The sequence below is a fragment of the Hippocampus guttulatus genome, chromosome 20 (assembly GCF_054856545.1).
Source record: "Hippocampus guttulatus isolate MCC_2025c chromosome 20, RoL_Hgut_1.0, whole genome shotgun sequence".
NCBI lineage: Eukaryota > Metazoa > Chordata > Actinopteri > Syngnathiformes > Syngnathidae > Hippocampus > Hippocampus guttulatus.
The window spans coordinates 704,316-731,632 of NC_141280.1; the positions used below are offsets into that span (position 1 = coordinate 704,316).

General features: G+C 53.1%; 1 protein-coding gene and 1 long non-coding RNA gene across 4 annotated transcripts; one reads left to right on the plus strand and one right to left on the minus strand.

Annotated features, from left to right (window-relative positions):
* eya4 (EYA transcriptional coactivator and phosphatase 4) lies at positions 1 to 25,514 on the minus strand. 3 transcript variants are annotated; one of them, XM_086100041.1, is made up of 20 exons: positions 25,370 to 25,514; positions 21,930 to 21,986; positions 11,391 to 11,440; positions 9,890 to 10,002; positions 9,187 to 9,270; positions 8,179 to 8,256; positions 7,502 to 7,568; positions 7,132 to 7,271; positions 6,902 to 7,048; positions 6,741 to 6,823; positions 6,034 to 6,211; positions 5,112 to 5,248; positions 4,927 to 5,010; positions 3,822 to 3,911; positions 3,407 to 3,465; positions 3,056 to 3,216; positions 2,841 to 2,955; positions 2,635 to 2,756; positions 1,786 to 1,886; positions 1 to 407 (listed from the first exon to the last, which is right to left on the minus strand). In XM_086100041.1, the coding sequence occupies exons 2-20, from the start codon at positions 21,960 to 21,962 to the stop codon at positions 327 to 329; spliced, it is 1,923 nt and encodes a 640-aa protein (XP_085956167.1). In that variant the 5' UTR covers positions 21,963 to 21,986; positions 25,370 to 25,514; the 3' UTR covers positions 1 to 326. The 3 variants fall into 3 exon arrangements, with proteins under 3 accessions (XP_085956167.1, XP_085956165.1, XP_085956164.1); XM_086100039.1 differs by lacking the exons at positions 1,786 to 1,886; positions 9,187 to 9,270; positions 9,890 to 10,002; ... (1 more) ...; positions 21,930 to 21,986; positions 25,370 to 25,514 and adding an exon at positions 1,952 to 2,052 and having other exon boundaries at positions 8,179 to 8,383; XM_086100038.1 differs by lacking the exons at positions 1 to 407; positions 9,187 to 9,270; positions 9,890 to 10,002; ... (1 more) ...; positions 21,930 to 21,986; positions 25,370 to 25,514 and having other exon boundaries at positions 1,868 to 2,052; positions 8,179 to 8,383.
* On the plus strand, positions 2,052 to 25,556 carry LOC147187350 (uncharacterized). The gene is made up of 8 exons (XR_015097621.1): positions 2,052 to 2,330; positions 3,076 to 3,209; positions 4,949 to 5,091; positions 6,760 to 8,121; positions 12,907 to 13,066; positions 16,990 to 17,182; positions 22,366 to 23,253; positions 25,426 to 25,556. It is a non-coding gene; the product is annotated as an uncharacterized LOC147187350 (long non-coding RNA).
* Positions 25,557 to 27,317: the final 1,761 nt, after the last annotated feature.

Below are 27,317 nucleotides of genomic sequence, written 5' to 3' on the forward strand. Positions count from 1 at the left end.
TCGGCCCTTCATGTTTATTGCAAATAATTTACACAGGCGTCTGCATCGGACGGACCACAAAGAAAATGCTTTTTTTTTTTAAAAATCAGCTGGCGTGGCTACGTGCTGACAGACGAGCCTTGAGTCACAACAATCTTTTTTTTTTTTATGTGGATCCTCGGACCACCTTTCACTCTTCCATCGCTGCTTTTAAGACCATTCAGTTTGTAAATCCAGGCGTTCGAAAACAAAAATTGCAGTGTAAAGTTCCTTCTTAAATAGTCCCCCCCCCCCCCCCTAAAAAAAAGGTCAGAGTATGTCCGTTGTGATGAGTCCTTCGTGAACATTTAGAGGTACTCTAACTCCAGTGCTTGATGTAACGCCAGCAGGTCAGAGTGGCTCGATATCCTCCAGAAGGGCATGTTGTGCTGTGGGTGACATTTTGTTGAGGCACAGTTAAATCCTCGCGGGAAGGAGACGCACACACGGCCAACCAAATGCATGCATGAATTTGCTTCCTTGTCAAGTGGTTGAAGTGAAGTGGAGCGCGGGCCACATCTTGAATTTGGCTATCATGAACCCGTTTCGGGAAACATGAAGCGGAGGCGCAAATACATTTGTTTGAAGTGAACTTGGACATAAAATCTTGACCCACGCAGAAAAATAATTGAGACAGGAATGAAAATGAAAGCCACATCTAATTGCTGATCCCAGGTTTTAAATCATTTGCAATTTGAGACTGGGCTCAAAATATTGAAATGTATTATCTGCAATGCTTGTCTGAACCAAAATAGATCCGACTTCTCAAACCAAATCTTTTTGGAGACCATCTTTCCCCTATACTGTATTCCGGGATTGTCATCGATAATTCTCGCAACTCCCACAATGGAAAAAAAAAATCCTTCAAGTATTCTGTTGAATAAGAAACGCGCAGATTCTCTCGACGCAAACTACAATCGGAGCAATGTGAAAAAGCAATTGCGCGCGTTTTCGTGGTGTTTGTGTCTCCATTTTATGTACCACTAGATGGCGCTACTGCTTTGCAAAAGCCACCTGCTTGAGCAGTTGTGCTTCAGCGCGCCGCATCCGCAGCTGTCGAAGTTGTTTCCTGACCATCTTTTGGGGTTCGAGGCTCCACGACGCCGCTTGGTGAGAATGCAACACTCTTCGGCATACAACGACAATTTTACGATGAGGCAAAACTGATAATGTGCAGTCTTCCCTCGTGACTAAAACGTCGTCGTCTAACTCGTGAGAACAACGAGTCTACTCGGACATGGACCGTCAAGGTTATGTGCTACATGCTCGCGCATTGTCCGCTCAGCACACGTGTCTTACTCGTCAGGTTTTTCCACCGCTGCCTTAATTAATCTACGAACATCGATGACAACGCAGCCGGCGGACATTTTGGTGCTGCTCGCAGGGTTTACTTTTCGAGCTAATCGTGCGTTACCCAGGCAGTGGGAAGAACCGTTGCCAGTGGATGATGTCGAAAAAATACGCGAGCGGCTTTCCGGAGGGTGGCCCTTTTGGCCCGGACTGAAAATTGAATTCAAACGTTGACGTTATTTCCACTCTGGTTAACCGCTTTTCCGTTCGTACGCCTCGTTAACGAGTCGAGTGCTGGGGGGGGGGGGGGGCGTCTCGCTCATCTTTCGAGCGTAATCGTACAGACTCGGAAGAAAGCACCCACAGCAAGGTCCGGCAGTTGAAAACCCCCGCGAGCAAAGACGGGCAGGCGTCAGCCAATCAGAGAGCTCACACGGCGCCGAGTGGGCGGGCCCACGGCCGGCCAGGTCCAATTACCTTTTTGGCCGCCTGCTCCTCTTCCGCACCGTCCCCCACTACAACATACACTACTTTCCTGCCAAACCTTTGCATTATGCGCTCAAAGCAACTCTCTTTTCCTGCAGAAGAAACAAGGAGGAAGAAAGGGTCGGGTGAACACAAAAGTAGTGGAAAAGTCATTTACCTGACTGGCCGCATGCTCCTCATCCTTGCCATCGCCAATCACAACATATGTAATGTTAGTGCCAAAGCGGGACACAATACGCTCAAAACAGCTCTCTTTGCCTGGAGACACAGAATAGCTTTCACAACGTTGCCTTCTCGTCTGGCTCATAATTCCATTTGAAACATTCAAAACACAAAATGCCCGTGACCTTCCTAGAACGGTACGAGGTGCTAACTGTCTTCGAGCGGAGGCAGGGCCAAGCCACGCCGCTGCCCTCAATACTTGGCCATACTAAGTTGCTCTTTATTTGCTTTGTCCTCAGTGTGCGCGCGATGTCTCGGATGGAAGCGGAAAGGAAGACTGCAGATGGAAGGGTACGAGTGCCATCCATACGCAGGTGAGCTTGAAGGTCGCTCCTTATGGTGGCGTGACCCGTCACAGTCAATCCGTGTGCATTCTGTTCCCGCTCAGGGGAACGAAGGAACCGAAGCGAATCGGCAACTTTGACGCTTTTTACTACCTGGGTGTTATTGTCGTTCTGATTATTCTTTGAATCGTTATTTTTTTAAAAATCTTTCTGGACGGCTCGAGTAAAGTCTAAAAGCGTGAGCAACTTTTCAGCGTTGTCCTCAGCGTCGTAAGTTGTGAAGTTGTTCCCGTAGCGGCTTCTCGTTGATCCCTTGCGCGTTCACGCGTCTTACCTATTTTTGTCGCGCTGTAGATGTTCTCGATGGGGAACACGGAGCCGAGACTGTACAGCAGAATTTTAGCCAGCGCCGGTATGAGCTGCGTCGTGGTCACCAGCACGTTGACGCAGTTACTCCTGCGGGACGGGGCGGCGGCACCACTGAGTAACGGTAACGCTCGCCAATGATTCCCCCGGCGCTTAAGAGGCGGTAGCCGGCACCTGGAGCTGACGATGGAAAGCGACTTGAGGGCATGAGTGAGCCACGAGTCTGTCAGGGCCTCCACCTCGGCGCGCAGCTGCAGCCAAGCGTCCCTCTTTGCGGGACCCAGCAGACCTGCGACGCGACGCCGACGCATTACGACCTCGGCGACTCAAGCGCGCGGCCGACCCGAGGCTCGTGTCTGCGTCTTTTCGATGGGCCACGTGTATCTTACCCCCCACGTTGTTTTTGTAGGTGCTGTACAACTCTTTGACGCGTCGGTAGCGGAAGGCCAGCTTCCTCATCCAGTCGACGCCGCCGCGGACGCCCGTAGCCAGGCACAGGTTGGCGCTGGTGGCGGCTGCGTGGAAGCCATCCGTTGCAAAACTGTAAGTGCTGTCGAGGAGGAGGACGGCTTTCATTTTGGCAAAAGATTGTTGGAAATTAAGCTGACACTTTTTATTTTATTTTTTACATTTAACCAACTAATGTACATGAATTTCAAAGGCCTAAAATGTGCAAATGTCTTCATTTCATTGAAGAAATGATCAGGAATATTATTGATCCCGATGGGAGTTATTCTCACCTTAAGTCCTGCCCGTTGTCATCAGATGAGACATCATCAATATGTACCTGATCGCATTCCTACATCCACACACACACAATGACATGATAGTATGAAGATGAACAATTACAAAAAAGCAATAACCCCCCCCCCCCAATTTTTTTTAAAATCTAAACTTAATTCTTGAATGATGTTTGTGACTAAATTGCGGTCACAAGTTTGTACTTTTACCCAACATTGCCTCCTCCTCGTGTTAAAGTATGCGAGTTGAAAAATTTCAAGATTCGGAAAAAAAACAAGGTGCCAGGTGAAATGATTCTGTGCGGGACCGATAGTTGTGCCGCTAGTGGCCTCTCGTGGCTTTGTCGCCGTCTGCCTCACTTGGCGTGAACCGGAACCGCCGCAAACGCTTTGAAAGTGCACCTCGGCGCCTCACCTCCAAGTCGTTAAAGAACAAGTGCGAGTCGGCCAAGTTGAAGATCATCTCCTCCATCCTCAGGCCCAGCGTGACTGCCATGGGGGGGTCCTGAGCGAGGGCAAAATAGCATCGTTTGGACGATTCGGTTCACAACAAAACGCGCTCTCGTCTCGGCGGTCGATGACGGACAGCTCGCACTTGTTCTGGCCCATCAACATTCCCTCTGGCTTGCAACGCGTGCGTGCCGCTCAGCTGCAAAAATCATCACGCGCGACAGGGCGGGCTTGTGGGTGGGGGGGGGCACACTGTCGGTGCACCAGAATAGAAGCGGGCCAAGCGGGCAAGAGCGAAAGTGGGCAAGAGACGAGGCTGGGAGAAAGTGACCTAATAATGAAAGACAACGCGCCGTGAAGCTTTCCAGCATGTCTTTGTCCCCTTGGAGTCTGTGCGACACCTCAAACTAGAAAACAACCACAACCGAAAGACGGACAAAGAGCTGTTGACAACAAAATTATACAACGATGAAATGAGCGACGCTGACTCACGGCGTTTTCTTTTTTTCCCCCGCGGCGTTCATCATCCACTCAAACTGCATCATCATCATCACCTTCCCTTTCATCTCCATCTCACGCATACGGCGATCGACAAATATAAGCGTCCTTCCCTTCGCAAAATGACCGCAGTCTTGAGCGAATGTCTTTTGAAATTTGGCCAGCATCCCAAACGAGATTGCCCGAGAAGAGCGGTGGCTCAAACCGTTCGGGTCAGAACGTCCTTTGGTGAAGAGACGGAGACGTGCCCTCCCATTTGTCCTCCTAAAAAAGGGGAAGTTTATCCAGAGCCAATGCATCCCGGCGGCCCGCGTGAGAGAGGCTATACGGGTCACGCGGTTGCTATGCCAACGGCATAAACACTATTTTGGGAGAGGTGTGAACAGACACAGCTGCCGCGGTATCTCATGCGAGCGGGGGCGCCCGTGCTCTTATTTAAAGGCGTACATTCGGCCCCATTCGTGCAGATTGTTGGCTCGCTGCCAGCCGAGAGACGATAAGTCGACTTTATCAGAAAGTGATGACGTCACGCGACCGACCCGGAAACGTCGGCAAGATGCTCGGTGTCTTACCTTGCCGTATTTCTGCGCGTAGGAGCCCGTGAGCAGAGAATGGAAGACAATGATGGTCTCGTCCAGATCCCACACAAAAACCCTCTGCGAAAACCAAGCCGAGATCGCACAACAATGAAGGACGGCGTCCATCGGCACGCGGCGGCCCCCGAGGAGGAGGAGGAGGTAAGCGCCCTTCACCTTACCTCCAGGTCGCTATCGGGCAGAGGCGAGGGGTTGTTCTTGCGGCTCCTGCCCCGCGACTTGGAGCCGCCGCTCCGGCACGCTCGCTCGTCCAGCTCTTTGATGGGCGTGGAGGGCCTCTGCACCGTGTCAAAGTCCCCTGAGGTCGCGTACCAACAAGTCAGATATCATGAAGCGTTTCCCGTTTTGTTTTGTTTTTTATTTCCCCCCTCTCCTCGCCAAGCTGCCGTCCCAATCTGCAGTACGCGCGCACGCTTCCCAGCACGCTTGCGGGAACTCGTACCCGACCGAGCTTGGCCTCTCATATTGTTATGTCTCAATTGGAGCAGGGGGGAAGGCCCGCGAAGAGAACCAGTTAGTGTGCAACGATAAGCTCAGCCAAGATAAACCACAGCGAGGAGGGGGAGAAAAAAAAAAAAAAGCAGCTTTGCGCGTGTGCGAGATGGACCAATGCGGAAGCGCTTGGTGGGAGCGCCAAAAAGTCTTGGATACTGAACAAAACATCATCTTGCGCAAAGTCTTTTCCAAAAAAAAAAAAACGGACTTGACCAAGCAGCGCAAACGAATCTGGACGCAAACTTCCTTCGGCAGCCGACGCTTACTTTGGTGCCAAAACACGCTCGCCTAAATGTATCGAACTTGTCGCCGTCTACAACGTATTTTGACGTTCCATCTTGAGGTGAGGACAGACCAATCGTATCAATTTGTGAAAATATCCCATATACGGAACGAGATATCCCAATCGCTCGCGCTCATGAGGGTCGGCGGCGCCCCGGAGCCTCTCCCGGCGGACTCCGGCTAGAATGGCGCTTCGGCTGGGTTTTCTTTGCCCCGCGTTCACGAAACGCACTCGGGCGACGTCATCCGGTGAGCGCGCCCGCGATCGTCTGAACGCAAAAGGAAGGGAAAAGCGGGGCCGCCCACCCGGGTGAAGTTCTGCCGCTTGGCCCGTCATGGCCGGCGCGGGCTCCTGCAGCTGGTAGGCGCCCACGGCGGTGCCGCTGCCGTCCACGCCGCCGGGGGTCACGTACGGCCCGTAGGTGGAGGCCGAATAGTACTGGCCGTACTGGTTTTGGCCAAAGCCCGCGTATGGGGAATATTCCTGCGGAGAGAACAAGAAGTGGTACCGTGTGCGTGCGCTTCTTCGACGTTCCCCAAAGGTCGCTTTTGCTGGTCTTTGGTGACCCCGCGGAGAAGTCGCTTTTTACGAGCGCTCCCGCTAAATCCGCAAGGCTTTCGAAAAACAAGAGCGCGTCACGCGTTCAAAGCCCCGGCCGGTCGAAGGCCTTTTGCAGACAATCCGTCCCGCAGACGCAGCCAAATAGTCCTGACCAAGTCTGTGCGTCTCCGTTGTCAAGTCGTTCGTTGCATTATTTGATTTCCGCGTCTGTAAAAATACTTTCCCCCCCCCCCCCCCCCTTTTTTCTTAACTGCTATTGCAAATGTGCCTTTGAGGAAACACAAAGCCTTAGCCGCTCTGATGACTGGGTAACATCTGCTGCGGCGCTGAGGAAAGTTGCGTGGGAAAGTTCATCTTTTAAGATTATGTTGAAAGCAGAAAGAAGGCGGCCGTCGCTTTGCTTTTGATTCGGCTTTTCTACGGCTCGACGCGAAACGGCCGAATCCGCTACCTGCTGAGTTGCGGTGTAGTTGGCGGGACTGGACACAGAGTTGCTGCTGGTGTAGAGGCCTGAGGACGGCGTGAAACTCGAACCTGGAAGGAGAACCCACAAAGACGGTAAGTGGGAAAAGAACAGGGCAAGGCCTTGTCCCCCCCCCCAAAGGGAGTGACCTGGCATCTGGTAGGGCGAGTAGGCCGTCTGTCCGGGCTGAGGCGTGGTGAAGCCGGCGGGGCTGTAGCTGAGGCTCGTCTGGAGCGGAGACTGACTCTGGGCCAGGCCGCTCTCCGTCTTGATGCCTGGCAGCATCACGCCCAGCTCTAAATAGCAATCGACGAATCAAAGACGCCACGTCGCTCTGTCGCGTACCCCGACGGACAAACGGGAGCGCGCGTCGTGCTACCGTAGCCGGACAGTCCGTAGGCCTGGCCCGTTTGCGAGTACGCGTAGACGGCGGTCTGCTGCATGCCGCCCAACTGCGGCTGGCCCGCGTACGCCGGCACGGACGAGGCGGGCGGCGTGGACAGGATGTGAGGGTACGGCCTGAAGCGGGAAATCAACCCACACAACGTTTGCAAGCGACATCACGGGAACTGACTTTTGCTCACAACAACCGAAACGATGACAAAAAGGAGGCGTTTAGTGTCGCAGCAAAAAGGGAAAAAAAAACAAAAAATCGTAAAAATGAAATGAATCAAGCGGAACCGCTGGGTGACGGGGGGGGGGATAAAATCGAGCGGCTCTGGACAAAGGACGGTAAAAGGGCCACTTACTTGGAAGGGTAGAGGGAAGGAGAGTACTGGTGCGCCGAGCGAGGACTGTATCCACTGCTGGTAATGACTGCAAACAATATCATCATCATTACTGCGCAGAAAAGCCGCCGTTCAAACCAAAAGTACGAATACAGCTGACATGCTCTCCAGGTGTGCGCGGGGACGCTACGGCGTGAAAACCGACGCCGGAAAGACGAAAAGGCCAAACTTACGCCCGACTTACTACCGCCGAGGCCAAAATTGCGCAAAGTCAACTTGTTTGTCACACACGGATTATTTCCCAAATACTTCAAATCCACGGCGGGTTCATTTTACGGGACATGAAGACCGAGACTCCAATCCAAAGGAATCCCTTTCCCGACACAGCGCTCGTCGCTTCGCTCAATGCTCTCGAACAGAAAAACAATCGCTCTGCCCTGCCGGCCTCCAACTCAAAGGGCTTTGCCATTCAGACCTTGCGCTCCCATTGCGTGCCACCCCCCCCCACAATGCTAAAACTGCCCCCTCTCCTTCGCAGCGCCGGCACAGACGTCATCCAAGGCCGAGACGACGCGATCCGGGGTCGAAAGCTTTCGGCGAGGCCGCCGCACGGCTCGGACCGACCACACCTCCGCTTGGCGGTAAGTTCCTCGCGGCCTTGCAAAAAGTGTGTGCGCGCGCGCATTTGTGCGTGCTACCTGAGGCGGCGTACGAGTCCAGCGCCGCGTCGCCCGTGGTGGTCACCGCGTCACTGTTGTTCATGGGCTCTGTTTTCACTTGGAAATTCAAGTCAAGTTTGGAAATGAAGACTCCGACGAGGCGAGCACACAGCAACACAAGCAAAGGGACAAACGCGCGCCAACATTTACACGTCGAGCCGCGTTTCCACAAAGCGCTGCCATTACGATTGTCAGTCGTTCTGGGCAGGTCGCCATTTTTGGGAGTGCTGAGCTCCGACTGTGGTGAATTGAACCGGACCACCCGGTGGAAATGTTGTTGTTGGGTTTGTTTGTTTTTTTTGTCCCTTCTGCTCCCAAGTGTGTGCTTAAAATGTCATTCGATCTAGTTGACCACACCCCCCCCCCCCCCAAAAAAAGCACAGTATTGTGATATCTTGACTCACCCTAAAACTATTCAGCACTGTAGTACAGTATTTGCCTTGAAGGGGCGTGGCCAAGTGCGGCGGACGGCAAGAGCTGGAGTCACTTTGCATGCGCGTGCCTCCTTGCCAGTCTTCTCATTTTGTGTTTGGGCTTTGATCGTTTGAGGAGGGGGGGGGGGGGCAAACAAGCAAAAGTGATGGCTCGCCAGTTGGGGCGTGTAAGTCAAGGTACCACGAAGGCTGATCAAGCAAAATTCCAACGACTGTATTAGATCAGTGGTGGGGAAACCTTTTTGCCATCTGTTGGCGCTATACATATACTTTTTTTGGTGGTGGGGGGTGGGGGGGTGCAGCAATTAAAAACCTGGTTATTCATTGTTCTGTGGTCCGCATTGATTTTGGGATGACGTGGCGGGTTGCGGTTTCCTCACCACGGTCCAAAATTCACGAGAAGCGCGTTTCATTGCAAAACGCAGACGGCCCCGAAAAACAAGTTCCAAAGCAAACCCAAGCCCATTGGGCAAAAAATAAACAGGCAAGAGTAGCCTCACAAGTGCAGAGGGGTGGGGGGCTGCTGTCAGCTCACACGCATGCACCTGCGTACCGTAGTCCTTGGAGGTCGGCGCCGGGGGCGGGCTGCCGCAGCCCAGCAGCCAATCGGCCGTGTTTAGAACGCTCATGTTTTCACCTACGAAACGCAAGGCGGGGGGGAGGCTGTGAGGACACGGCCGTGGCCTTTAAGGAAGCGTATGAAGCGAGCCGCCCCCCCCGATCGCGGGGGAGATGCTCCGGACCCCAGAAACGGCGAGGGGAATGCGAGCCGCGTGGTTTGTTTTGGCCGCCGCTGCGCCGTCCCGCCTCGGTTTCTGCTTCAGCCCCGCTCGCGGTGAGCTCATCGCCAAATGATGAAAATGTGTCGCAGGAGGATGCAAAGGTCGTCGCGGAGAAGGGGGGGGCTGAGTTAGAGGGCCCACGACAGGAGAATATGCCGGTGGGAAGGAGTCCGCGGACGTGAACGCTTTTGTGTTCTTGCCGGGGAAATAGTTTCCAGTGGGATTTTGGAGCGTCTCCTGCGTGCCCGCTGCCAGGCGCTTCGCGGCAAAAGTGCCTCGGTGCGTATTTACACTTGTCAGCTTGCGCCGGCGTTGTTGGCGCGTCGAGGGAACGGCAAAAAAAAAAAAAAGATTGAGAGCGAAATGCTCTCCGACCGATGACTCTGCAAAGTTGGATCATTTCAATCGCGTGCTTTGGTCCTCAGCGGAGAAGCGGGAGACGCTCGTAAAAAGGGAAACGACGCGGCCGCTCACCTCCCGTTCCATTGGCGGTGACCGCCGACGGGCTGCCGAGGTCGCTCTTGTCCAGCTTGGAGCCGCTCGAGTCGCGATGATGAGGACTGGCTAGCTCCTGCATTTCCATAGACCTGTTCCAAGCGGAGAAAGGTTAAGACCCGCAGCGCCCAACCTTACGGGCTTCCGTCCCCTACTCGTGTTTGTTCGCCTCCCGCGGGATATCCAGACACATCCAAAGAAGCGGGAGAACAAACATGAAACGCCAGCTGAGGATTCCGTAAAACCCGCAACCGCACGTCTTGCCGCGGTGGAGCCTTGACTCAAGCGTGCGTGGTGAGTCTGGGAGTCACGGCGCCCGCAGGCGGGCCGGTCACACTTTTTATTTTTTTTTTTTGGGGTGGGGGGCACGGCACTTCAAAGCCAGAAGAGATGGTAAAGATGTGGGGGAGGGGGGGGGGGGAGAATTCAAAGAAACCCGCATGTGCGTCGTGGTTCAGGAAGGCGGGTCCGACCGCTGCCCGTCAAAGCAGCAAGTCAGACTGACGGCTTGAAGCATTTCGCTCGCGCCGGACCAGACTTGGCTCGGCTTGACAAAGTGAAACATTCCAACTTGGCTTTCACTCGCTCAATTCAAATGCTCTTTTTTTTTTTTTTTTCTTCATCAAAACGGTACATGTCAGAGCTAATCGGTGGTCTGGCCCGCCTCTTTCCGATGGGTGAAAAAGTGCCCCCGCTCCTCCCTCCCCCCTCCCCCGTGCCTTTCAAGCGAGGGAAAAGCCTTCTTTTGGGTGACTTTAGCCGTTGGTGTTTCATAAACTCTTCTTCTCTGCTCTTCGCATTAAGAGTGCGTGTCATGACTCGATATTTACGCGTGCGGATGTGGAAAACGGACCGCAAGGATTAGTGTGAAAAGAATGTGCTCGCATCCCACCCTTGCCACAGCGCACACTAAGGTCTTTATGGTGAGGGGCCGAGCGGAGGTTCATTTCCTTCGATCCAAAAATGTGGAGTTGATGCTTAACCTGGCGCTCCAACAGTCCTGCTGCAAGAAACCCAAGCGAGGTCATTGCGAGCGCTAGCTTGGCAGATCGTGACCAAAAAAAAAAGGTTGTTGCGGGCCACACCCAAGACGAAACTTGGCCTCCTGCTCGCTTCATGTCCAAAAGAGACGTGTGACAGTCCTTTAAGGAGCAGATATTTGAACGTAAATGCGCATATTCTTTATCCGCTGCGCACAACAGCTAGGAGTGAGGCTTGCTGAAAGACGACGAGTGTCGCCGTATATCTGTCACTATGTTGCAGCACAATGTCCGCTGAAAGAGCGTCCTTGTTTTGTCCTGATAGTGCTATTTCGAGATTTTTAGAAAACGTTTATTTTGAAGTTGTCTGGAGCGGATTGACGGCCTTTGCGTGTCCAATCAGAAATGAACGGAAAGGCTTTGAGCGACCGGCGCGGGGACGCGACGGCTGAACCTCGGATTTGGAGGCGCCGCGATCGCTTGCCCGAACGTTGACTCACCTGCTGTCGGAAGGCTCTGGCACATGAGAGTCACGGTTTGATTTCTCGACCTGCAAATGACGCAGAGCAGAAAACATTCAGGGATTCGTCACATGACATTGACCACGTTTTGTTGACTTCCATCCTTCTCTTTGGGCTGCCTTTTATTCCTGCGCTCTTCCCTTGCTGAAACGCGCTTCGCCTTCCTTCCGTACGCGTCTGACACGACTTTCGAATCCGCTTCGGACTCCGCTTGGCAGTATTGGTGTTGAATCTGTGCCTTTCGGGGGCGGGGCCTAGTGAGTGACGGCCCCGTCTGTCGCTTTACGTAAATATGCTGAGAAGTGGCCTCCGAGTTTGGACTTGAACTTTCACTTGACCTTGCCCCGTGCCCGCTTCGAGCCCCTTGTTAAAGGGTGCAATGGTCGGCGCGGGGTCGGGTTAGGTCACAGAGAGAGGGGGGGGGGGGCCCGTCTTCCACCTCTCTTAGGCGGCCCACACTTGAACGGCCGCCGTGTGACATTTGCTGACGTCAGTCGCTGCGCGCCGGCGCTTGAATGCTTTATGAATGGGAAAAAGCCATAAAAGGGCACACGCGCCACAGCGGGTCCCCATTAAAATTCCTCCCTCTTATTTGGAACAGGAACTAATTAGGACAGTAAATGGAGGGAGGGGCCACAGGCAATGTGTAGCAGCTGCCCTCTAATCGCTGTGTCAACACGCTGCCGAGGTGCGCCGGACACACACGTGGAGACGCGGGTTCCCGAGACGCTTGCCGAGCGGCTTGACCGCGCCGCCGCCATGACAGAAGCCTCGGCATTTCAACTTGTTGGGCTGCAGAAATGGCATCCTCCTTTCAATGTCCTTTTCCCGCCGGGGACTCGCCCGGCGCGCGGGGGGGTCAACGCCGTTGTCATTTGGCTGTCGGCATGGTTCCGATTAGAGGCTCCGCGCCGAGAAGCGGCACTTCTAGCTGCTTAAGACGGGCCGAAGGGGCGCCGGGGGCCCTTGCGCGGATCGCTTTCCACGCGCACTTTCACGTCGCCTTTCACGCTTTGCTGAAATTGAACAAGGCTGTCAGTCACGGGCCGGGCGAGAGCGCGCCAGAGGGAACAGACCGCCCTCGGCCGCTCGCTCTTGGCTCGCATCCTCTTGACGGAACAGGCCAGCGTCCGCCTTTGCAAAAGGGGACTCGTTCCCCGTGGCTTTCATGCCTTGGAGCGCGGCATCCGTACCGAGAGGCCTTCTCACGCCCGTCCGGCAAAATGGGGCAGCCCAAATCCCCCAATCGGAACTACCGGCCTCGTTCACTCTCTCTTTGGGACCTTTCAAAATGGACGGCCGCATACAGAGAACCGTCGCGACGCCATTGAATTCAAAGGACGCGATTCAACTGTCACGGCGGCAAAAGCGACCAAGCACAAGCGCAATGAAGAAAGGGATGCGCGCTCGCGAAAAGGATGCAAATGCGCATGCCGCCGTGGTCGTCGACCAAAGAAAAGGGATCCAAAGTGTCCTCCTTTCCTTCGTCTTGCAGAGACCACCGGCACGCCCGAAGGGAGCCGCGCGTGTCGCCTGAGCCACTTTTGTGCGGGGGAGGCGGGACGGGACGACCTTTGAAGCCGACGCCCGTGATCGCAGCTTGCCCGACGCCGTGCGGACGGAGCGACAATCCCCCCGAAAACCAAGAAGTCCAGGTACTTTGCGCTCCACCGATATTTCCGGGACTCGCTTTTGCGTTGCGTGACATGTTCAAGCGTTTAAAGCGCAATTGGGAAGGAATGAGGCGAAATTAGATGTCACGTTGTTCTTATTCACCCCCCCCCCCCCCCCATCATTCTCCCCACCACTTTTCGATGATGAAGGGAAAAATAAGCGCAAGTTGCCTTCACGCCACCTTGAAATGCCCTCCGTTTTGTTTTGTGTTATTCATCCGGACAACGTCGCTCGGCATCAAGCCTGTCATTGTCAAATCGCGTCTTTCTGACAGCGGACACCCGATGGACCCGCACGATGCAACGAGATCCAACGCGCATAGTCTGCCTCCGTTTCGCGCCAGATATGAATTCCACGCGATGACCGTCAACCGCATCTTACCGAGAGCCACTTCCAATATGTCCTATTTGGCTCAAAATATTAGGAACCATCGAAACCTCTTAGCCAGAAGGAAACGGATGAACAATCCTTGTCATGGACTCCTAAAAATCCAACTTATTTTTCTTTTCAACTTTTGATCCAAAATGAGAAATGCTGCACCCAAAAAAAAAATCCAAACCATTTCACATATTGCCACATAAACCAGTGACAACAACCCCCCCCCCCCCCCCCCCCAAAAAAGGGCAAAGACCCACAAGGAGCGTCCTACCTCAAGAGTGCAGTCAGGTCACGGCAGTTGGGCACTTGTGCACATAACGCAGCGGTGTCATCCACCGGTCTGCGCTCTCTCGCTCTCTCTCACGCACACGCTGAGCGGGTCCAATTAAAAGCGCATAAAGGCTCCCGCAGGTGCCACGTTGTTCTGCGTCTCGTTACGTGCTACAAACGGACGTTCGTTCCCGCCTTTCATCGTTTGGTCTGGAAAAAAAAAAGGTCCTCCAAAGTTTGGAAGCCCGCGCTAAAAAGCAAATCGGCGCTGTTAATAGTTAACAGTCTTGACTGCGCGTCCTACCGAGGCGGTCCATCCATGCGCAGCTGCTGCTGCCTTCCTCCAAAGTGGGGAGCGTTTCACTCACCCTTGCTATCCCCTCCTCCTCTTCCTCCGCTTCCTCCCTCCCTCGCTCGCTCGCCCTCACACGAGCTCTCTCACCTGTCACTCAATTCCCATTTGGAGTCCGTCCGCTGGACAACATTGCTCCCGGAAAGTGAACGTGACATAGCGCGGAGAAGGCCGCGGCTTTGGCAAATGAGATTGTCAAGTTGAAAGAGGGGTCCCTCGAACGACGTGAAGATGCCTTTTCCAACTGCGCGTCAGGTTGCCAGCGTGCCGCAGAACGCAATCGTTCGAGTGGTTATACGGTCGGAAGAAGGAAGGGTGGCTCAAGTGCATCGCTGGGGTCCGTAATGGCGCGGGCGGGGGGGTCAAACTGCTTTTTGAATACCTCTGCGGTTCACCGTGCGAGAGTTCTCAGTCGGTGCGTACGTTTGCAGCGATCCTCCAACTGCACAACGTGCTCGGCAACAAAGCTCTCGACTCACTTGAAGTTGAAACGCACATGGCGCGAATCCCACCCGTGCCATGGCAATACCTCGCTGTGCAGCCACAAGTGCGGGTCAGACAATAAAATTCTCGCCATGCGACGCACGCGCGCATACGCACAGACTCTTTTATGAGCACCTGAACACCCCACGCAGCAGTCGGCGTTAAATGGAGCCGCCTGGGAAGCGTGACGTAAAGCCCAATCCGGGCGTCGATGCGCACGCACTCTGGCCCGCTCGTCACGTGTGCGCGAGGAGGACGACCACGTGTCGGGAGAGAAAGCGCCGGACGGCTCCGGCGCTTTATTCTTAGCCGGGCGGGAGCCCCCCGTGGGCCGGCGGGCCGGGCTGGCCTCCCCTGCTGAAATATTTTCACAGCAAGCGGAGAAGGCAAAGCGGGGAGGTGTCCTCCCAACGCGGCCCGAGGAAAACTCAAAACAAAACGGTGGCGCGGCGTGGGCGGATCACAGGAGGGACAACAAAACGGCTCGTATATCGCACCACTAAACGACTTTTGTTGACGTTTGAGCATTCCAAGCGTCTGCCGGCGGCGCCTCCACCACGACGTGGACGCGGGCGCCCGAGCGCGACCGTGGCCGTTTGTCTCCCGGCAGACCGAAACGCGCTTCTTCGCCATTTATCGCCGCTACTAAATCTAGCCGGATTGACTTCCGCTCGGTGACGTGACACGCGGCCTTTGATTTCTTGCTTTCTTGACTTGGGGAGTGTCGCCTGGCGGAAAGTCTGAGCCCAAGCAAATGGAACCAAAACAAAAGCAATATTTGCCAGAGGAAATCGTTTCAATGCAATTCATCCGTTGCAGGCGCCCGCAAAGAGCAAAGAAGGAAAATCATTCGGGGCTTATGGCAAGGATATGAAACAAATGCCCTCAAACGGCCGGGTTTCAAAATAAAACGCGGCCCTTTTCTTTTGAAGCCGTGCCTTTTTTATTTTGGGGGCACGGGCGACAGGGATGCGCGCCGGCCATGTTCAAGCTCGCAGTGTGGACGGAGTACGTCTTGTGCAGTCACACGATTGACGAAACGCTCGGGATGGAGCTCGTGCAAAGGCAGACCGAGTCGTGAGGAAATGATTCCGGGAAGGGAAGAGCCAAGTCACAATTTGGGGGGGAAGCAAACCTTTTGATGGGGGGGGGACCAAAACAAAACAATGATCTGAAAACTCGAGGATGGAGAACCCGAGGTTGCTCTCGGCACATTTCTGGCTATCCCACAAGCTGTCCCCCTTCATTTTGTCTGTGGCACCCACATCTCTTGCCCCCCCCCACACACACACAGACTCCCTTGCTCAAAACACTCGTTCTCTCTCTCCCCATTTGCGTGAGTGCTTCTCACTGCCGTAACCCTATCCCCCTTCCTTTCATGTAAAATACATTGTGCCTCCACTGCCCCCCGCCCCCCCAGCAGTTGTGCCCCAGCCCGGGGGGGGGACTGTAAAACTATCCCTCATCTTTGTCTCCATAAATGACTGGACCCCCCCTCCCCCCACCCACTCCTTTTTTTTCTCTTTCTTCAGGTGCACTCGGACTCTATACAAGAGAGCGAAAAAGGGAGGAGCTTTATATGAATACCCTCGGCACAAAACATCCCCCCCCCCCCCCCCACCTCTGTTTTTCGTCGGCCCGGGCCCGCTTTCGAACGTGCCACCTCGGGAAGAGTTTGTACCCCGGAGGAATCCGAGCTTTTGTTGGCAAATTGCCCCGACGAGACGACCATGCAGCGAAAACCGTCGTCGACCCGAGCCGTCGCCAGACGTGGCGACGTGACTTAAGGTCGACGCTCGCCCGGCCGGGCACATTCTAATCGGGTCCATGCGCGGTTATTATTCTCAATATTATTGTAGCTTTCTTGGAGATGGTTGAAAGGGATGGGAATAGACGCTGCGTGAAAACTCCAATCCCGGCGAAGGCTGAATGCCCCGCCCTGCCGTGCGGGCGCTCGGATGCGGGCAAACGGACAACTCCCAAATGGAGCCGCCGTCGTAGGCCGCGAGTTGTCGGGACTTGGCGCTTTTGGTCATCCGTTGGGTTCGGTCCACCCTGCTTCTCCCGCCTGCCCGCTTTTCGGTCCTCCACCGCCCACGCGCAGACGTGACGGTCACGGAACAGATAAAAGTCGAGGTGCCGCTCCTTCACCGAGCGAGCAAACTGACCACAGGCGAGTGGAGGGAGTGGGGGTCAACTCAATGCACGCAAATGAAAAGTAACTGACGGATGTGCGCCGTGAATTGTGAAGCGTTTGGCCTCCACTGCCCCTGCCAGGCTAATCTGATGAGAGTGATTAAAAAGAGCGCGCGCACGCGGGGGAGAAGCCGACACGGGTCCACGGACCGCTAGGCACGTGGCAGCAAAGTCGGACGGTGGGAGAAACGTTTGCAGATTGAACAGATTGTCTTCATTTCACAGGACCTGACGATGGATGACTCCGTTGTTTTCCCTCCGTTTGGCCTGGCGTGTAAGGGGACGGTCCCACGTCACCACCTGGAAAATGCCGTCCACTCTTAACGAGGAGGCACGATGGCGATTCAGTCGTCGCGGGACGGCTAATTAGCACTCGCGCCGACACGGAAAACTGAACAAGAAAAGCCAGGACGATCAGGTACGCGCACTCTCGTCGTTCACGGCCCCAAATCATTAGCGGCACCTCGGTTGGACGAGCGGCAAAGACCCAACTCTCGGCTCGTTTGCTTTGCCGATTTGCCCAAACGAATGCGTTCATACAAACGGGCCGACTTAGATTTGGCGGTCGGCTTTGTCGAAGACGATGTCGGACCAAGGCTACGTTGCCATTTTAAATGCCCGTAGGCAGATTTTGACGGCGCCTCACGTGCGCCGTGGCGCCAACTCTTTGTCGGGTCGTGACGTCTTCTTCCTCCGAGGCACGTCGTGAAACGCGCGCGCGTTTCACGACGTGCCCGCGGCCGAACGGGATGCCGCTATTGTCAAGGCGGCAATCCGATACACGGGCCGGCCTGCCAGCGGGTGTGTGTGCGCGCGATGCTTGCGAGAGAGAGAGCGTCACAGAGGACGGCCGGCGTTGTTCTCTCATAGCTGGCCGTCCGCTCTACCCGTTGCCCCGTTCTCGGACTCTGCTTCCGTCCGTCCTTCCTTCCTTCTCTCTCCCCTTTCGCACTTCCTCGTACCGCCCCCCCCCCCCTTACTCCCCGACCCCATTTTGACCGATTTGATTAGTTCGACGACACAAAGTGTTTTTTAACGGCACGCTACGATGGAGCAGCTGGCTGTTAGCTTTCATGTGGAATCTTCGCTGAGAGCAGATGGCGGGTGTGCGTGTGCGACAGGCGCGATCCATCTCCCGCCTGTTGCACCCGAGCCTTTTTTCAAGGATATCTACCTTATGTCGTGATGTCACAAGCAGCATTATTTAACAGGCAGCTGGGAGGCCACTCATCATTTAATTAAAAGGCGTCTGAAAAAGGAGCTCGGGCCCTGATGACATTAGCTTCATTTATTCATGAGCGCGCCGCCGCCGCCGCCGCGCTCGTAGCGCAGAGACTCGCTCTTCCATCATTTGCCCCCCCAAGGAGTTATTGGAGTGTTGTTGACGGCCCGGACAAAATTTTAATCGTGAAAAACCAAGCGAGCCCTTCTCTCTGGCTGTCAATGGCTGTGAGCGTGTCAGCAAGTCTTTTTAAACACGCATCAAGAATTTTGAAACAGGTGAGCGGCTCTTGAATCATCGGCATGAGTTGCTGATGATACAACAGCAAGAAGAAAAAGTGGCCTACATTTCCCCCACATAAAAAGTCAGGTCAAAGGCAAAGTGGCCTCGGCGCGGGCTCCAAATACCACCGCGGTTCTACGCCGCCGCGCGGACAGAAATGCGATCCCCCGGCAGCCGAGCGGCAGAGGAAGTTCTCGCCGCGGGCGGCGCCGGTCTAGTTCCTCCGTAAGCCACGCGCCATTTGTCGCCATAACAAGACAATGTGCTCTTTTTTTCTGAGTCTCGGATGGCCAGCTCGAACGGAAGGTGAGGCCGGAAACTCGAACGACAATCCGGTAGCACGTCGGCCGAGTCTTGAAAAGTTTTGGAGCGATCAATAAAGATGGCAACCTCGGAGACGGTCTCCACTCGGATGACCTCGCGAGCGAGCGTACGCGTAAAACAGAGAGCCAAACACCTTGACGCACTGAGCAGACGCCGGAGTGCAAATATCATGCGGTTTCCTGTCTGGTGCGTTTTCTCTCGAAAGAAAGCCCACAGCGCTTTCCTCTCGATGGATTCTCCAGTCCGTTTGGCGCGTCATTCGCAGACTTTCTGCTCGGACGGTCGACGCTGACCTCGCGCCTCCGCGACGCCCTACCAGCGCCAAGCTAATTGTCATGTTGCACCTTTTTTTGGGGGGGAGGGAGGGGGTCACTAGCGGCCCCGCCCCCATCAAAAAGAAAAAAAAATAAGCACCGGGAGGGTCCACTTTTGAGCCCGGCAGGGAGGCATGGAGAAAGCGGCAAAGGCAAAGCAAATGTTTCTCTCGGGTGTTCATGGATTGTTGACGCTGCCCGCTTGGCCATGAGCGAATGGATTTGAATGATGACGCAATCGTGGATTTCATCCATTGAAGTGTCCGGAAACACCAAAGAAGAGCAGCAGGTTTTGTTCACTTTCCATTTCTGTGCCACCCCCCGAGAGAGCGCAGCGAACAATTTGACTCCGCCCACTAACTTGAGTGATCTGATTTCTTTCGAGCGCAAACTAATCATTCTCAAAGAATGATGTCATTCCCATGCCGCGACGTTCGACGACAATGATACGCGACGGTCCACGAGGTGGACAACGGAAACCCCGACCCCGACCCCCACCCCCAGGGCCGGCGGGATTTCGCCGTGACGCTGCGCTCTCCGATCGAGCGCCTGCGCTCCTTGTCGTTGGGCAGATTAAGAAAACTATATTCCAAAAAATAAAAAGGCGATGACGCTGACGAATTGTGGCGAGCGGGGTCGGCCTCCGTGTATGTTGATGCGAGTGGGACTGTATGAGGCTGTGAGGGCGAAAGAGGGGTGCAACCCGACCCCCTCGGCCTCTTCTAACTTGGTCCGCGCAGTCGCTCGCTCGCGTTAACCGGGACAGCTGCCACACGGCGCGCCTCTCCCAGAACGCCACGGGAAAACGGCCGCAACTCAAACAACCTTTTCCCAACCGCCTCCACCTTAATGACTTTTTTTCTCCCGGTGCGAGCAACAAAGTACCGTACGTAGTTTAGCCAGCGGCCGTCGCCATACACTGTGGCGGCGCACGAAGACGCGCGCTCGGTTATCGGAATCCTTTTTTCAGACGAGCATTTAGTGTGATCGCCGCTTGACGACCGCGTCGGCATCGGTTCGGGATCGACGACTGCGCATTCTGACCCCGATACGAAATCAATTCAAGTCGCGCGTTCTCAAAGTATTCGAGACTGAATCGGCAACAACGGCCACGCCGCATTTGATTTAAACCGCTTCGAAGACATGATCAATCAACAATTCGGTCATCGATCAAGTACACGCAAAAAAAACCCTCTCCTCAATGATTTCTAGCTGGCGTCAATGCTAAATCAAACTCGGAGTTGACACCAAGACGTCATTATCGTCACCGTGGCGGGGGCGGGGGCGGGGGGGGGGGGGGGAATTGTTAACACCGTTTCGCCACAGCTAAACAAGTACGTGACAACAGGTGGAGTGGGACAGTTAAACAGGCTAAAAGTAGCATTAGCAAGCGGCGTTGGCTCGGACCCAGGCTTCCTTCTCGGCCACCCCGAGGGACCCCGGACGGCGGGTCGCCCCTCGGAGCGCAACCCAGCTGACGCGCGAAATGGAGGGGGAGGAAGTGAAGGGCCTTTAAAGGCTAGCGGGGAGGACGAGGCGAGGGGGGTTTGGGAGTATCCGGTATCAGCAGACAACTCCCCGAAAGCGGTGTTTTCTCGGTCACCCGAGACACGCCTTTTTCAATGAACGCATTGGCTACTTTCACTACGAACGCTAAAAGATTCCGCATGGGAAAAGTGCGGTTTGTTGCTCGCTCGGTCTTCTGCTCGGGAGAATTTCCAAAAGTGCCGCCGCGAGCTAAACATGAAAGAAGGCAACAAGAAGCAGAACATCATTTGCCGGCTCGCTGTTAAATTGTCATCGCGGAAGCGTTCCAACAACATGTTTACCGAAAGCCCATATGTCAACTGATCGGTGTACATTGTTCATTTGGTGAAGGCATTTTTTTAAACCCGTGCCCCACCCCCCTTCTTTTGTCGCCCTCGCCTCAGGCGACCCGCGATGAGCCTCCTCGCCTGTCGCATAGACCGAAACATCTCCGGAGAAACGGTCAATTGAAGAATCGAGCAGAATTCGAGTGGATTTATGACTCGGCGCACGGCAACAACATGCAACCCGAGCTCTTGATGATGGTTTTGCTCTTGTCTCGAGAGTCTGACCAGCTCGTCCTGATCAAATGGACGATGGCCACAAAGCGAGGAACAATTCCAAAAGGAGCCTCGAAGCTCGCATTTGCTCAAACGCTTCAAATCTGCGTGCCGACGCCGATATCTCATTTCCAACAGTGAATCAATGTGACCCACGCGAAGCTCAAATTCCCGATGAAAGTGATGTCATCGGCCTATTTCAAGCAGGTGGAGTAACTGAGGACTATCGGCCCATGAATATTTCATCGTGCCACAATGCCAGACAAGTCCCGTTTCTTCCTTTGCCCCCCCCCCCCCCCCGCACTCCTCTCTCGGCCTACTGTACATTTGAGCGGGGTCGGCCCGTCATTCGAACCGCCGGCGTCTCGCTGCGCAACATCAAAAGTGCAGGAAAAACAACACAGTTCATGTCTCGTGGCCCACTTTGCGCTATTATTACAGACCGGGCTGGCGGGTCGGAGCAGCAGGGTGGCATTAGCGGGGGAGGGGGTGGGGGTGGGGGGGGGTCCGAGGCTTGACGGAGGAGATGAAATTACACCTGATCTGGTAGCTGACTAACAACTTTGAAACGTGAGCACACCTTGTTGGCCGCCCAAATCATTTTCCCAACAACAATACGTCTCCAGTCTTTCAATAAGCAAAATGGGAAGGAAATGCTGATGTCACGCACAGATTGCGGTGCGGCGGCGGAGCGCTTATGTTCACTTTTGTTCATTTGCGCACACTCGGCTCAACCGAGGGACGCCGAAAACCCAAAGTTTGTGTCTTGGAGTACAATTTGATTTCTGAAGAGTTGCAAAAGTACTTTGACTTGACACAGATACGTTTGTCTTTTTTTTTTTTCTTTGCGATATTGAATCCATTTTAGTACAAAATGGTACTAAATTCTCACCGCCGCCCACTCGTGGGCGTGAACATACAGTCGTCATCACTTACCATTTGCTCGTTCTGGTCCCGCGAGGCCTCCATAGCTTGTGGCCTTCAAACGTCCAACTGCAAAAAATAAAAATAACAAAATCCTTTTTTTCCGGTGACCTTTCACTGGGGGCGGCAAACAACTTGAACTTATTATTATTGTCCTATCATTATTATCATGACAACCTGATGTGCTATAAATGAGGGCAGATTCAGACTCGGCACAAAAATGTAATCCAGAGAATGCTTAGTTCTGCGTGTGTGCGCGCGCGCGTGTGTTGATGTGTCAGTCCGGGGTTCCATCGGTGCGTTTATGTGTGAGCAACGGGAGACGGACGGGAGGCGGCCGGCCGGCCGTATCGTCTTCGGCCGAGGGCCAAGTGGAGAGATAATTGCACAAGTAAATATCAACAATGAAAAGAGAGACGTGTAAATGATCCGCGTGCTTGGCCCACAGACACACTCCAGGACAAGGACGCTGACCGGGCGACGGCATTGTGACGTGATTGTGTGACAAGGTGAGACGGATAAGATCGAACCAAATAACTTGAAGTCCACGAGCTTGGCGCAAACACCCGATCGGAAATGCCCCCGACAAGCTAACCAATAACATCGTTGTCGATCTGTTCGAGCTCTTTCAGCAGTGAACATTTTAACACAAACGGTGGCGCAAAACATAGAATAGAGACAGGCAATAGAACAATACTCAAGGGCATATCTATTTCTATATTTGTATGCATGCGCAGACACCAGAAGGAGCAACAGAATGACTAGTTAAAAAAAACCTAACGATCCCATTTCTCAACACCGTATAGAATGATGGCCTATATTGTTATAACGTCCGATATTAGAGTGCTATTTTTCTAATAAATATTTGTATCCTTTTTTTTTTTTTTTTTTTTTAAATGGCATTTGCATTCACTGCTAAGGGGAGTTACAATTTATGTTGCCCGTCAGCTACCTTCTGAAAGCCCTGTGACTAATTTCACTTGAGCAGTGTATCTAAATGTGGCAGGAGCCACATTTCCCTGCTGGATAAGAGTCAAAGTCCTTTTCATTTTCCATCGCCGGCCCTCGGCTGCAACCCAAGACAATAACGCATCTCTCAGGGGAATTGATTTGCGCACTCGCGCCGCCGATACCGCCAGGACACGCCCTCACCTTTCTGTGAAATTCCTCTGACATGAACGTTCTCTTCAAAGTTGGACCGAATCGTAGGCTTTGCCCACTGCCTCCATTTGGCCCGGCGGGGATGAGAGGTCACCTGACACTGCGCTCACAATCAATGATGCCTGCCATTTCCTCCACAGTGCCTCAAGAGAGAATTGTATTTCTCAACTGTAAGGTATGCTGATTAAGGTGAGGGGCGGGGAGGGGGGGGGGGTAGTGGGGAGTTTGGAGCGGGGTCGGGTTCGTAGGACTCGAAGGCGGCCTACAATGCGATCATATATGTTGAACAAACCGCAGGCTGAGGTTGCGGTGGAAAGGCGAGCGTGGATCGGACTGCACCCATAACTTGAGAGTCAGATCGACTCATCTTAAACATTTCTTCATGATATTACACGGAGACGAGGTCGCTCCAGAATCAGTTGGTGGCCTAACACGGAGGCATGGACAAATGGGGAAAAAAGTGCCAAAAATCAAACGGAGGCGGAAGGACTGAAATATCGTATCGCAGCGGATACGGCACAAGTACAACTCGAATTACATTCGACCCCATCATCTTGTTTGCTCCTGATTTGATTCGATTTGGAGCATTTGCCGACGGATACCAAGTCCCGAGCCCACGGTTACTCCAGTCGAAGCTTGTTTCGACGTACCCCGTTGACACCGTTTCCACCGCCGCTGTAACGTTCCCATTTCACGTCGTTCGTTTTGCATTTGCCCATGTGCTTTGCACCTTTAGAGCGTCAACGTCGTGAGAACGACCCCCACAAAATAGTGAAAAGGCCTTCGTTAGGACGAACCGCGGGAAGCCAACGGCCGCCACGACCCTGGTTTACGAACAAAACGTACAGCGCGGGATTGCCCTCCGTCGCTGAGCAACACTTCCGGATCCGTTGTACTTTCGTCTTTGTGGGGGGGGGGGCTCAAATGTGTTCATTCGTGCTTAAAATAAACCATGAATACCTGATGCTGTCTTGGGTTTACAACAGTAAACCTCTCCCTTGTATCTCTCACACACACACACACACACACAGGTCATTTATTCCAAATACTCCAGTGAGTATCAATCATATTAGTGCGTCCCACAATCCTTTATTTCCAGAGCCGAGGAATGACATCTGCACAAGTCATCCCGGTTATGCATCTATAGCCCTTGAATTTATGTCTGCTCCATACGCACGTGAAATTTAATCTGGCGGCGTGCGGATTAGCAAGCGCTAGCCCCCGCATAAACGGCGATGTCGTCGAAGGCAGGCCAGAGAGGTGGAACACGGATGCCGAATGGTCCGGGGGGAGCTTGTCCCTCCTCGTCCACATATATCGTTTTGCCCATCCGGAGTGATATTAGGACCACAGAATACGCAACATCCATTTGACCGCGTGGGAAGGCAAAAATAGATACTTTGAATGACGTGTCGTTGAAAAAAGAAATGGACCAATTATTTGATTCAATCGTTCCTTGCAAATGACCAGCAATAGTAAAACAAATCATCACGAAACCAGGGTAAGACAGATGGATGTCACCCCCAATATCAAGTCCAAATACCCGAGTGAATTTTATGAAATAAATGCCCCCCTAAAATAATGTAAATATTTAAATGAGAAAAAAAGTTGAAAAAAATACTCAAATGGTGTGATTGTTGTTTATTCATTAAAGGGTTTCAATATCGACATGATCATTAAAAAAAATTGAAACAATCATTTAAATGGAAAAATTAACCAGAACATTCAGCTTGATAATTATGACAGATGAGTGTCACCTCAAATGTCCAGTCCGGAATTTCTGGTAACGTCCCGCCCCCCCCCCCCCAATAAATCAATAAACTTTACATGTGGTCATTTAGATTTTTTTAATATTTCATTTATCTTTTGTCTTTCTAAACCAAAAAAAAATCAAGTTTCGATATTTAAGTAGCTGCTTTTTGAGTTAACAGTAGTATGACAAAGTCAGCACTAATTTCAAGTCAAAAAAGTTGAACACTTTAAAAACAATTCAAGTGCATGTTTAGTGTCAAACAGTCCCCCCCCCCCCCCACAAACACGCTTTATAACATGTTGTGTAAATGACCACTTGTACAGATATTGATTTTTTTCAATATTCTGTAACAGTTGTGTACACAATAAATATGTACATGAAATATTTTACCACTAATAATAAGTACTCAATGAATATTTGTGAAATGACGTTCCATTTTAATGCAGAGGTTTGTTCATTATTATTACCGATGATCCCCATTTTTCTTGCATCCGGCACACTGTTATGAAACGATTAGATACATGAATAAGTGTTCTACCTGTGCTGTGTTGACCAAGTGGGCTGCTCTCGGGTCCGGTTTACTTGCTGGTGCAGCTCATCATCGTGACAGGCTGTCAACCGCATCGGAGCTCGGGAGTCCCCGAACAAACTCTGAACGCAGCAACAAGCTGCCGAAGTCGACCTTTGGGAAAGAAGCGGGCCGACGGCAGCCGCGACGCGGTACAACTTTGCGCGGAGTCGCAGTCCAAGTCAAGTCCAAGTCGGAGGAGGCGGCGGGAGAGGCGCCGGGGCTGCTCGAGAGCCATTCGGAGCCAACTTCGCGATTGACCAAGTGAGGAGCCCCGCGGCGCGCGCGCGTGCGCACTGGCGACGCCGACTCCGAGGGGCCAAGTGAGTGATGGGCTCAAGATGGAGGCGGAGGGGGCAAAGGAAGGAGCCCGCTACTTCTCGTCTTCGAATTGCGGTAGCCGTCTAGCTTTCTCTTCGATGTCATTGCGCACAATACACGATGCGCGGCCAATTTTACTGACGTTGCTTAGTTTTATTGAAGCCACCCGTGTTGCTAGCTAACCGCTTGCTAGTTCTTACTCAGTTTCAGGAATTGAGTCAACACCTCACACGAATTGAAGTCGTTTTTGATGGTTCTAATCCAGACCGTTTCATAGGTTTGGGGGTACAATTTCCAAGATTTATTCACCTGCACGAGGTTGGTTTAGCGAACAGATACAATTCCAGTGATAGCCGAGTGTCACTTTCAATGACTTGACATCCTTTCAGTTGATGAGAACACATTTGGAAAGCCTTTTTATTGGAGATTTGAAGTCAACACTCGACGTGTTGCTGACTGCAACTGTTAATATTCCTTTTCAGCCAGCCCCGAGCTGTTGGCCAGGGTGGGAAGATTCATGAGACCTGCGCCGAAGCCGCCGACCGAAGATGATACCGCGGCGTCCTGAGCTTGAAGCGCGGCGATGGGTAACGTTTGTGCCGGTGGCCAAAAGTAGATACTTAGGCCAAGACTGGTCAAAGTAGAAGTACCCATTTTTACATTTCACGCCATTCAAGATGTCTTTACCATAAGCACAGTAAAAACACAACGGTATGTAATTCTTACTTTGCGCTTATCCAAAGTATATAAATGATGACATAAAGAACAAGTTGAAATCGTGAAAGGTAAACGGCGAATGAAGGGGGCGAGCGTTGCAAGTACACAAGAGCTACTTTCTTTTCCCCTCCGCTGAGTTCAGCAGTAGCCATAGCCTAGCTAATGCAAAAAGCTATATCATGAGCATTTGCCGATGAAAGTATTGCAGGTTGCGGAGCTATTGCACACTGTAAATCTTCAGGTGAGCGGGATTACAAAAGCAAAATATTGCACTGTGGGGATCATGGATTGCAATGTATTATTCAGGAGTCTGCGTATGAGCATTTTATCTTTACAATGTCTATCGCGATTCAAACAAACAAACCAAAAAAACCCCCCAACAACTTCTGTCTATGAACCCGGTCCGTCAAGATTTACACGTCGTGGCCAAATAAATGAGGAGCACAAGCTGTGACAGAGCCCGAAATAGCAGGAAGGCGCAGCGGCGACCCGCCCCCTGGAGTGCCGCATGTCAGGCGAGCTTTGAACACTTGGCAGAACACGATGCACAAAGGAAGCACGTCCAGGTGTTTTTGGAGGTGACGGACAGTGAAATTTCAGACGCGCCCCTCTATTTGTGAGGCCGGCCGTTCTCGCAAGGGCTGTGAGCTCAAAGCCCACAGCCTACCCACGCAAACGCCGCAAAGCCAGTCACGGCGCTCCCGTTTCTCGCCGGGCCTCAAAGAAAATGGCTGCCGGCTCTCCGCTATTTATACATGATGCGCGGAGCTCGTGCTCGCGCCGTGCCGCGGCGCTGACGACGCAAAACGAGAGGACGCTTCCAGAAAGTCCAGAGTGTCAGGGTGCAAAGATAAAAATACCCAGTGAAAGATGGGCCCCG